This window comes from Mus musculus, chromosome 4 (genome assembly GCF_000001635.26).
Source record: "Mus musculus strain C57BL/6J chromosome 4, GRCm38.p6 C57BL/6J".
In the NCBI taxonomy this organism is placed as follows: domain Eukaryota; kingdom Metazoa; phylum Chordata; class Mammalia; order Rodentia; family Muridae; genus Mus; species Mus musculus.
In genome coordinates, this window is record NC_000070.6 from 46814079 (window position 1) to 46826315 (window position 12237).

The 12237-nt window shown below is 51.1% G+C and overlaps 1 protein-coding gene across 1 annotated transcript in view; it reads right to left on the bottom strand.

The window, feature by feature from the left end:
* The window catches only part of Gabbr2 (gamma-aminobutyric acid (GABA) B receptor, 2), a 329397-nt gene that overhangs the window by 151761 nt on the left and 165399 nt on the right, over positions 1–12237 (bottom strand). Inside the window, exon 4 of the mRNA NM_001081141.2 lies at positions 1560–1661. Coding sequence (NP_001074610.1) covers positions 1560–1661 — 102 coding nt within the window. The remainder of the gene's footprint in view (positions 1–1559; positions 1662–12237) is intronic.

Genomic DNA, 12237 nt, shown 5'->3' on the forward strand with positions numbered 1-12237 from the left:
CTGCCCTAGCCTCCAGCTATGTAGTGCTAGGATCTCTTCCCTAAACTTTGGCAGCACAGGGAGCTGGGGGCAGCTGGGCAGAGCAGACACATCTTCAGTCCCCAGGTGAAATGCCTGCCCTCTACTTCCCATGCCAGCCACCTTGACCCTCAGTCCCCATCAGTGAAATAGATCTAAAAAAAACCTCCCCGCCAGAGGACTCTGGGACGTTCACATGGGAAATGACGGTTAGTGGCCAGCCCTGTATTGGTGACCAGCCCGGAGCTGGACACTGATACGCCTGGGTATTTTGGCTGCTGTTTTCCACACTTCTTCAATCAACTTGGTTGACGAGCAGAACGTCCTGTTCCATCCCTGATCTCGATCCCTCAGCTCCACACCAGCTGCCTTTTAACTCCAGAGCCCTCAGAACTGAGCGGGGGCCTTAGAGGCCAGAAGCTATTTCAAGCGTCTGCTCTGGGGAGATACTCTGCATGTGCCTGGGCAGGATTGGCTAGCAACAGCTCCCTTTCCTATGCACCTGAGTCCTCCAGGCTCCACAGGGCCCATCTAGACCCCTGAAACAGCACAGTTCTTGATAGCATGGGGGGGGGAGCTCCAGCTGTGACCCACCACCTGGGTTGTCCCTAGATGTCCTTATCCACAGAGACTCCTAGGACAAAAGTGTCACCCACAGGCTCTGTCTGCTTCAGAGGAGTCCAGGAGATGTGTGAATGTTCTTGTTTCTCTGGCTCCACAACTCTCTGGGGCTCCGGATCAGCAAATTGACAACTCTTATAGCCAATGGTTCGTAACTGCCACCTGCTGGGTCAAGGGGGAACCTTGAACCTACTTGAGTCAGAAAAGACACCGACAGTTGGCATGTGGGATAGCCATGCCAACAACTTCACCCGTGGCTCTGAGGGAACGGGAGGGAAAGAGAGGAGTCTACAGCTCTAGGTGCCAGCTGCTTCCCTCCACCCTTGGGAGAAGAGGGAGCTGCTTAGCCGAGGGCTTGGCTGTTGGGAACTGGCCCAGAACTCCGTTTCCAACCTTGTATCACTCCTTTCCCTCAGTGCCACATGCTCTGTGGAACTCTGGTGCTCCCACAGCAGAGCATGCTGGCCATCCTTGGATCTGCAGCCCTCCCTCCCTGCAGCCCTCCTTCCCTGCAGCCCTGGATCCTGCTTGGCCTCTGTCCAGTGCTCTCTTCCTTAGATTCAGGTCTGACTCCTCCCCCTGGTGCATGAGTCAAGTCTCCCTCCTTTTGCCCTAAATCCCTTGCTTCCCTTGAGAGTGGACCTTCTTCATGGCCATGCTGTGACCAACCCGAGGACAGGGATAGGGCTCTCTGGGAGCCCAGGAGAGAGACCAAGGTTTTGCAGTAATGGTGAAAGGTTACAACATAGTTACAACAGGGGAACCTCAAGTTGTCTCCCTCTGTTCCTAGAGTGAGTGGTGCCGGATGGATGGATCAAGAGATGGGCTTTTAGCCCTAACAGCAGTGTTTTTTGATGGGACAGATAGCTCCTGGCTCCCAGCCCTTGGTAAGAGGAAGCCTAGTGACAGGCTGCACCTACCTTGAGCTTTTTGACGCTGGTGCAGGGATCATTGGAGAAGCTCTCCGTGTCTGAGATCTCAATGTCTTCCCCGTACAGAACCCCAGTCAGGTCGTTCCTCACCTGTGGACAGACAAACAAAGAGCTCGGGTGGGCTGTTGCCAGGATGGACGACATCATCAGCACTGGCTGAGCTGGGGAGCCATTTTCTCCTTGCCACTGAGAGACGGAAGAGAGCACTGCACTGAGAGACAGCAGGAAGCAACGTCCTACACCTGACACTTTGACACAGTGCCGTACAGGGCTGGGACTGCTCAGCCTGACCTACAAGAGACAAGATGAAGATATTTACCGGCCAGCACCCCATCTTGCCTGGCCCACATCAGGCTGTCTAATGATACCTTGTTTATGTTTTGCAGTATAAACTCCAGTGTGACTTTCTGTTGTAGTGAAGACATAGCCAAGACTCCCAGAGGACCAGTACGGAGCAGAGTGAGGTAGAAACGGTGAGGTTCGAACCTACTGGTTGTGCATATGCCTACATGGCAGAGGGCTGCCAACTGCATGTCCTCGTGGGCAGACATCAGCAGTTTCTGGGGTACTGTGGCACCCTAGAGACCACAGGGCCTTCTAAGGACAACCACTGCTGTTGCATTGCTATGCTGGAAGTGGGCCCAGGGCACTTTGGGAGAAGAAATTTAAAAATCCAGGCTTTTACAATAAAAAAAAAATCCCTCATATTTTCTGGTGTTGACTTTTGTTTAAAGTTTGGATTAAACAGAACAAATTCGAAGAGCATATCTGGCTGAAGCCATAGCTAGGTGCTCTGAACATGCAACGACGGAGCCCATGCCATGGGGCTGTTGAGAAGGAGTAGGTGAGAGTCTGGACCCAGCTTCTGGGTCCTACTGTTTCTGATTTGCTTGTGACCTTCCCCTCTTAGAGCCTAAGAGGAGTAGATCGTGAAAAGCTCATGTCGCTCACTCTGCTGAGATGGCCGTTCTCAGAAGCAGACAGGAACACACATTTGTGAGGACAGGAACCTCCTGGGGCCCTTGTGAAACCTCAGGAATGTACAGTGAGTCGTTCAAGATTCTGGGAAACAGGAGGGTGGTGCCTCAGAAAACCAAAGCTCTATTACCATCTGCTCCAGCAACCCCACTCCTGGGAATAAGGGCCACAAGAAATGACAGCAGGGACTTGTCTCATACACTCCTTCTATCCACTGCTTTTCTCAGCAAAGTGTGATAGAACAACTGAAATGAGGGAGGGTTTTAGCTTTTATGCTTACTATTTCTATCTATCTATCTATCTATCTATCTATCTATCTATCTATCTATCATCTATCTGCCTATCTATCTGCCTATCATCTATCTATCTATCTATCTATCTATCTATCTATCTATCTATCTATCTATCTATGCATCTATCTATCTATCTATCTATCTATCTATCTATCTATCTATCTATCTATCTATCTATCTGTCTATCTATCCATCATGTGTCTATTTAGTGTGTGTGTGTGTGTGTGTGTATGTATGTGTATGCAGTTGCCCATAGAGATACTCTGGAACTGGAATTACATATGCTTGTGAGCTGCCCAGCGTGGGTCCTGAGAACCGGGGTCTTGGAGGTAGAACAGGCGCTCTTAATCGCTGAGTCATCTCCACCACTGAGGAAGGCTTTGTCTTGGCTCACCGTCTAAGAGGGTACAGTTCACCATGGCAGACAATGAAGCATGAGTCCATGGCAGCAGTGTGTGAAGGGAGCAGACCAGGAAGCCAAGAGAGGCCTGCCCCCCAGCGACCCACTTCCTTCAGCTAGGCTCCATCCCCTAAAGGTTCCATAATGGAACTCTGCATGAGAAGCTAGGTAGTCAAACCCGTGAGCCCATGGTGGAGATTGTACCTTTCAACTGTAACGCCCATATTCACAGGACGTGCATCACAATAGCAAAAGGTGGCAGCAACCTACAGGCCTGCTGCTGGAAGTGTCCTTCCATAAACACGTGGTGTGCAGGCCCAGAGTGACATACTTCTCAGCCTTAAAAACAATTGGGATTCTGCATATGTTACATTATGGGTTAATCCAAAGAAATGTGGACACAGAACCACAATTACACAGGGGACCTGGAGTAGTCAAATAGTCAGATGGGATGTTCACGGCGGGGTGGTTGGTCATGGGGGGTGAGGGTGCGGCAGGCACATAGAATAGGATTTGGTGCTTAACGGGCTCGGAGCCTCAGTTTAGGGTGGTGCAAAGGTTCAGTGCTATACCACTGCAGTGATGTAACTCGTGAAGGGCCGTGTTGATGCTGAGTACTTACAATGGTGGGGAGATGTGATGTTCTGTATGTGTTACCTCCAGAAAAACAAACTTTCTTATGTCAACAGTCAGAAGATCCATCTGGAGCATATATCAACATGTTTTGTTTTTGAACAATCTGGCTCTGCATGTCGCTGGCCAGGAAGCCACCTCCAAGGAAGGGGGCCAAAGGGCCAGTGTGACCCGCTGGCTGCCATGCTTCAGTCCCTTGAGGCAGAGGTGCAGAGAGTTATGGACTCTTCCTAATGAGCTTGGTGTCTATATTGTTCTAGAGTTTTCCAGATGCTTGAGGTGTTTCATGAGAGCTGTTTTGCCACAGGGAGAAGCACCCCCATTGTCTGGTGTTACTGCCTGCACCCTGTTTTGTTGGAGGTACTAAGCACCTTTTAGAACATGGAGCCTTACTCTGTTACAGCTTCTGCCATGTCCAGTTCTTTCTCTCTGCTGCTTGTGATGCCTCCGAGGCCATCAGCCCAAGCAACCCTTCCTTAATTACTGCTGGAGGTGGGGCTTTATCACACGGTGGAGGGCGATGGGCACAGCAGGCCTGGGGCATGCCAGACAGATGCTCCACCAAGCTCCATTCGAGCCCCTGCTATGGCTTTTTCCTCTGCTTTTGCTAGAAGGCTAGAGACTAAGACGGGCGAATGCTGCCTTTGCCTTCACAGCTCAGCTCTGTGTCCTCAAAGCTGCCAGCCACAAGTCCCATCTCAGTGGTGCTTGTATGGGGGAGGGGGGCATGACTGCCTGGCCATGCAAATCAGTGTGCTCACCAAGGGGCAGGCACAGTCAAGGCCCAGCTCTGTGTGTCACCCACAATTGGAGAGGTGACCCTGCTTCCCTTGAATCTCTTTCCTCTCACCTGAAACAAGTGGCAGTGTGCTAATAGCTCACAGATTGGGTTCCAGGCTCAGCATGGGCTGTGGAATGCCTTTGTATGCTGCGGAGTTCTGGGCCTTGCTTGAAAGTGAGAAAGAATCCACTGGTTGGGGTTTCTGTGAGTGTGTCAGGGAAGGTGTGAAAGCCTGTATTATGTTTTGTTTGGCAAACAAACAAATCCACCCTAAAGGTGATCTCATCCTGCCCCACCCCCCATTTCACCTATGAGCAAGCAAGGGGGGGGGGATGCCCAGACTGGTGATCATCCCACACTCCAGCCTGCTGCTTCAGAACAGACCCAGGTGCACTGTCAGCTGGCACTGCCAGCCATTGCTTCCCCCACCCCCATCAGCTCCTTGGCTTTTGCATTCAGCCTGGGTATTTATTCTGAGGGACTTTTGGGGATAGCAAGGGAAGAGAAGCAACAGTAGAGGGCATCTTCAAAGACATGAAGTTCAGGAAAAAAACGATGTAAGGACCGGTCCCCCACTCTCACATGGGGACTGGAAGGCCGGCCGCTTAGTCTCCCAAATGCCCAGGTTTGCCCTGGTCCTGCAGGTTCTCCTGGGTGACAGGCCAGAGTCTGAGCTGCTTGCTCTAGTCTGGAGTCTCTGAATCTATGATCCTTTTCGCTTCTATTTAATAAAAGCAAGAACATGTTCTTCTGGGGAAAGTGAGAACTCTTCATTCCCTGGAAGATGAAACGAAGATGCTGATTGATGTACGATGGGGTGGGTGAGTTCAAAACCGAGAAAGTAGAAAACCATGAGGGAACGGGGCATGCATACGCTTCAAAGGCCAAGGATCCCGGAGGCTTGGCTGTCCCTGACATCACGTGGCTGCTGCTCCCCGCACAGGGAGAGTATTCTACTAAACATCACCGGGAAAGAGTAACAAGACAGCAACGCAAACTAACAAATCCCAGTCTGTGTCTACAGAATGGAAATCATGCTTGTATCATGGCAAGGTTGACCACTCCTACCAGGTGTGCTTTGACAGGACAGTGCACCGAGGAGGTGCACTCAGGAGAACCACACAATCCAATCGTGCAAATCACCTCCAAGAGACCCATCATGTCTTAAGCAAGCTTACAACCTTATGGTGGGCCATATGGACCAATGTGGAAATCTCCCAGTAATTCCACTACACTGCTTTTGGGTTCTGTGAAGACTTGTCCTGCCAGGCTCCTGTCTCCACCGTGTTCTGTTGCCCACACATAGAGCCAGTGAGGTCCTTTATGTCCCCACCAATCCTCCACAGCAGCCTCGGATGCCTGACCTCCATCAAGGCAATATCGAATCCAAGTTCAGAAACCCTAAGATAAAGCTCAGGCAGCCAGGGAGGGACATTTGCAGCCTCTCAGTCAGGTCTCCCACTGGGGCTGAAATCTCCCCTCCTGTCCCACCACTAACTGGCTTTGGGGCTTCATGCTTTCTCCAATGGCTCCCAAGTGCTCTGGATTTTCAGGGATGAAATCTGTGTGCTTCTCCCACCCCATGGATTTGTTTTATGATCATTCATGTTTGACATTGGCATCTCTTCTGCTCAGGCACTGGGAAAGCCGGTGATGGACTCCTAACCTGGAGCTGGGCTACTTGTTGCCCTGGGTCTCTCTCTGTGGAGTGGGTGTGGGAGGTGTTCCTCAGCTGACTTCTCTGGGGAATGTGTGTGTACTTGCTGAGGCTCTTGAGTATAGTGAAGCAGAGTCAGAGCCAGGCCAAGAAGAGGAGCAGGAAGTATCCAACTACAGCGGCAGCATGTGCAAAGGTCCTGTGGTGGAGGAAGCTGGTACAGAAACTAGAAGACTATTGAAGTTGGAATTAAAGCGGAGCCTAAAAGAAGGGCTGGGCACCAGTGTTGGAATGATACAAGAAAGAAAGGAGAGGTGGGTGGGGCTGCAGAATGTGGGTCTTAGGTGGGTGGGGCTACAGCATCTGGGCCTTATAATTTATATTAAAGATGAGTATAAATTAAAGATCACATGAGCACTCATGATACTATTATCCAGGTGAGAGATTCCAAAGCAAGGACCAGGGGAGAATGGGAAGCTGCCAGAAGCCTCAAGTTACAGCGAAAACGAGGGTAACTGATAATTCGTATTTGCCTTCCATTGCTGTGTAAAACATTATCCCAGCAGCTTTAGACAATAAGCACCGATCATCTCCCTCATTACCAGAGATGGAGAACCAGGGTGTGGCTGAGTGGCAGCCCTGGTCCATGACCTTCTATCAGGGTGCATTCAAGATTGCACTGGTCAGTCACTGGAAATACTGCCAAGCCTCAGGGATGAAGGCTTTCCTGGTGAGTCTGGTGAGCTGCATAAGTCGCTGTGCTCTGAGTTTGGGGAATAACGTTCTCAGCTGAAGACCAAGGCAGGGGCTCCAACCTCTCCAAAGCCAGGGTCCCATTCTTCCTCACAGATGGGGCTCTTCTCCTGCCCTCTCCCACCCTCTCCTGCTCTCCCCTCCCCTCCTCTGTCTTCCCCCGCCCTTTCCTGCCCTCCCCTGCCCTCTCCTGCCCTCTCCCACCCTCCCCTGCCTTCCTCTGCCCTTTCCTGTCCTCCCCTACCCTCTCCTGCCCTCTTCTATGCTCTCCCACCCTCTCCTGCCTTCCCCTGCCCTCTCCTGCTCTCCCCTCCCATCTTCCCCTGCCATTTCCTGCCCCCCTCCCCTCTCCTGCCCTCTCCCACCCTTCCCTGCTTTCCCCTACCCTTTCCTGTCCTCCCCTGCCCTCCCCCGCATACTCCTGTCCTCTTCATCTCATTGCTACATCTTTTCTTGAAACACTGGTCTCAAGCAGGGCAGGTTTAGAGCCAGTGAAGTTGGCAGCCAAGGACAGGAGGCCACGGGAGGGCCAGAGACCCCTAGACACTTAGCTTTGATGGCCAGCCATTTCCAGGACATCATCCCCAGGGAGGCCACTGTCCCAGCTGAAGAACCATCCAGAAAGACAGTGCTCCAGGTGAAGATGGCGGCAGAGCCACCTGCACTTGCAAGCCTGAACATCCTAATTAGGTTAGAAATGAACTCAGAGCAAAGCGAGTCCCCAGCTCTCCTACGGAAGCCGAGGTGACCTACTTTGTCATTCAAATGTACCACTATATATAGCGGCGGATTGTGCTGAAATGTCACTCCACTTACCTGACTAAAACGTATAATTATAGATTTACTTCTATTCATTCATGAAATGTGTCTTCACTTGATTAAACAGTTCATTCAAGAAAAATCCATTAACACACGGAGCATGTTCAAATACGGCTCCTTCAATGCTGAGGGCGCCGACAGAGTTAAGATGCTAATTAGGCTAAATAGGTTTTGAAACATCCCAATGTCTGAATAATTCAGGTCACTTTTTAGTGGGGCTTCAGCTCCCCAGGAACTACCATTAATTTAAACTAATTAGAAAATTAGCACAGAGATGATCAAGGCAGGAAGAGATGGATGGCTTTAAAATGGAAGAGCTGTCACAGGAAGAGGGGATGCCTGGTCTGGACGTCCTCAGCAGCCAGTGAGCCAACAGTTAGAAGGAGATTCTGGCCCCAATCCAGAAGGAGGAGGAAGCAGAGGCAGGAGAATCGGATAATGACATAGAAAATGAAGATGATGAAGAAGAAAAGTTTCTAGTGACAATGAATGAGGTAGTGAGCTCCCCATCACTGCAGGCATGCAAGTAGATGCTGGATGCTAAACATGAGACTTCCTTTTCTTTATCAACATCGATGTTTTTTCAACACTATGCTTACCCCACTCACTGTTCTTTTTGAATGTTAAAGTTGCTGAAGCAATTCTGGGCTACCATGAGGGTTATTTTTTGTTTGATCGTTTGCCCCCTGATCCCTTTCCTCCCACCCTCTCACCCCCATTTAAGATTTGGCACATGCACTTAAATTCTTGTAGAAGTAATTCCTGTGGCAGAAAGGTGTTCCTGTGGGGACACAGAACAACCTACTTCCAGATAAGTTAGTGCTTTATACTGTGTAGCTGGAGTTGAGCCTGCATGAAAAAATGTAGGGACAAGTATAAGTGAAGATGCAGGATGTGGTGGTTCACCTTGGCTGTGAACTTGATGGGATCTGTGTGGGTTTGTTTCCTTGAAGGATTCGTTGAGATGGAAAGACCCTCTCCGAGGTGGGCAGAGCCTTTCCCAAGGGGCCCAGGTGTAAAGAGGACCAAAGGAAAAGTGGTGCTGCTTCATCTGTGTGCCTTTGCTCCATGCTGACCTGTGCATCTGCTTTACTGTTGCCGCCGCTGCTGCTGTTGCTGCCACCATCCTCCAAAGACATCCAGACTCAGCTTCTTTAGCCTTCCTATGCAGTCTGAGGACAGCAGCTCTGCAGCGACCTCCAGGCCTGCATTGTGATTGCCGAGGCATCCAGTCTGTGGACTGAGCATCTAACAAGTTCTCAGCCTCTCCAGTACACAAGACAACCATTGCTCGACTACCCACCATGCGCGGTGTAGGCCAATCTAATAACCCCTGTGTATTAAGCTCATTCTATTGGGTTTATTCTTCTAGAGAGCCCTAATGCACACTGTGGACTTTTTCTGGATAATGAACACATGTCTGCTTACCCCAGAGAGGACAGCAACAAAGACCAAAGAACTGTCCCACTGGAACGGAGCCTGGTGGGTCAAGAATCTTGTTCATTTAGAGGTGTGTGTGTGTGTGTGTGTGTGTGTGTGTGTGTGTGTGTGTGTGTATGTGTGTGTTCATGTATGTCTTTGTGTGTATTCATATGACATCAGACACCTTCCCCAGTCACTCTCCACTTCGTTTTCTTAGTCTTTTATTGAACTAGGGTATATCAACTGACTAGAGTGGCTGGCCTGAGATTCTCCTGTCTCCATACCCCAGTGCTGGGACTCTAAGGGGTGTCAATCACTTACCCACTAAGCCATCTCTCCAGCCCTACAATGACTTTTAATCAGAGTTTATGGGAACCAGAGCAGCACACAAGTTCCTCTGAAGCAGACGTCTCAGTCTCGCAGCCACTGACCGCTTATGCATCTCCATGCGTCCCACATCCCCACCTCCCACACAGTGAGACAGAGATGGGGCCCACTTTTGTGTAGGTGTCCTGTGGTTAATCACACATGCTGAGAGTTCAAGAGGACGATGGTCATGTGATAGCCAGAGGATAGCACTCCACGTAGACGTGCGCGTTAGATTCTCTGTGTGCAGCCTCGTGAGAGAGCAGATGCAGCTGTGTCGTGCATCACTCACACCCCGATCTGGGCTGCCTGAAAGGAACCTGCTTTTTCTCTCCGTCACGACACCCCTGCCTGTCCCAGGTCTGTCTGTCTGTCCCTGTCTGTCTGTTCTCTATTATGAAGAACAAGAACACAGATGGGAGAATGGGCCAAAGCGTGTTGGACTCCAGAGTTGCTTGGTGGGGTCTTGGGCTTGGAGCTGGGTTGTAAACAGCTGACCCTGGCAGGGTGGGCCCACGTTCCTTTCCACACAAGCCCTCGGGTCCCTCAGATCACATCCTCTGCGTGGATACATCCTGTGTGTCAAGGCCCACAGGAAGCCTATGAGGAGTGAGTGAGTTATGGGAGGGACACCCGGGGGGCATCAAGCCCATTCATACTTGAGTGCTGGGGACTGAAGGCCGAGAGGGAGAACTCTGGACAGTCGCGTGGGAGCAGTGCAGTTACTTCCTGTGGAGACCCTCAGCTCCTCCTGTGGCGTCTACCCCTCTGATGTCCCAGTTCCTCCGGTGGCAGCTTCCTCTCCCCCTTTAAACTCTGCCAAGGTCCTGCCCTCTTCTCTATAAGATAGTTCCTTAAGTTTGAGTGCCCTCCTCCCATTCTTACAAATCTGCAGTTACCCTTTTAGGGTGTCCCAGTCTGACTTTCCAGTTTAATCTCCACCCTTCCTAGGCACTGCCATGGACATCATATCTAGAACCTTCTATAGGAAGGCTCCCATTCCCCTCTCTGCTATGATTCACCTAAGACTAAAATGGTCGGCCTCATAGGATCTCATATCCTTTCTCCAAGGCAGCACACCCAGTGACTGGTTTAGCCTGCGTGGCTTGATTTGCAGAAAAGAACATGGAAGCCCCTATGTCCAGGACCCTTACCGGGCTGTATCTTGCTGAAATCCAACACTTGTCCCCACTCACACCCTCCAGCTTGTCCTGCCCTGCCCTCTCTGGAATTTGACTTTAATGAGTGGCACCTCTTGATCTGACTTGTTCTGAGACTCCCAGTTAGGTTAGGCTGATGGGGGGTCTCAAGTGGCATCAAAAAAACAATGGAAGCCGGGAGTGTAAGGGCTAATGGGTGGCCCAGCAGGAGTCAGAGAGCCAATAGGAGCCAGCAGGGGTCTAAGGACCAATAGGAGGCCAACAGGATTCAGAAAGCCAATAGGAGCCCAGCAGGAAGCAGAGGGCCAAAAGGACCCCAGAAGGTATCAGAGGGCCAGGATATCAGCAGATGTAAAAAGGCCAATGGTAGGTCTCAGCAGGCACTGGAGGGCTAATGAGAGGTCTCAGCAGGGGTCGGAGGGTAACAGGAGCCCATCAGGCACCAGAAGGCCTAAGAGAGGCCCCAGCAGGAGTCTGAGGGCAAGGAAGAGGAAGAGTTAAAAGTTAAGGATCTTTCTGCTTGGCTCCTCTTTCCTTGTTTGGATCCCAGCCCTGTCCAGCTTGGCTCCTCCAGTTGCCCTCAAGAGCACCTGGTGGTGGTTCTGACTCCCACCATTGCTCGTCCTTGGGGGTCTCATTAGCCCAATTGATTCCCCAAGCCTTGCCCAAAATACTTGTGTGAAGTTTGCTTTCTTCTGATTCCTCCCAACATGCCACGTCTCCTTCAGGGCCCTACACTGTAGAACTCTCCCTTTGCAGGTACAGGTCTCCTAAGGATAGCCTGATGCCTAGGCTCGCATCTTGTCATGAACCATACAGTTCTTTTACATCATATGGGCGCAGGCCACGAGAGCCCCATGTAAACAGCTCCTTCCCATGACGTCCTCTGGGGCCTCCAGGCTCAGCTCTGGCCCTCGGGTGCCCTCCTTGCTGCTTGGCTACTTGGTTCTGTAACCAGGAAGTCCCCTCATACGCAGCTCCCCACTACTCCTGGATAGAGAAGCTGAGCTGTCTCAGCTCCTTCAAGGTTAGGAATGACAACCTGTCTATGCCCTGGCCTAGAGCCTGGAGCCGGCCTCATCCTGTGCAGGTGCTGAGTGTGCGTCTTGGGTGGACACCGCCCCGAGTGCTGAGCAGGCTGCAGGGCCTGGAATGTGCTGAGCTCAGCAGTTTGGACAGTACAACTTCACTAGAAACTGGGAGTCATATCTATTCTGCAAGGCCCAAGTGGAATTTTCCATTTGGGATGCAGATCTGAAAGGCAGGACCATATATTGTGGCTTATTCACCCACCCATCCACCTTGGGCTGTGTACAGAGGGTCTGGAGGCCTCGCACCTCCCTGGAAGGTCTCAGAACTATAGCCTGCATCAGTGAGCCATCCGCATGGTTGAATGAGGACACC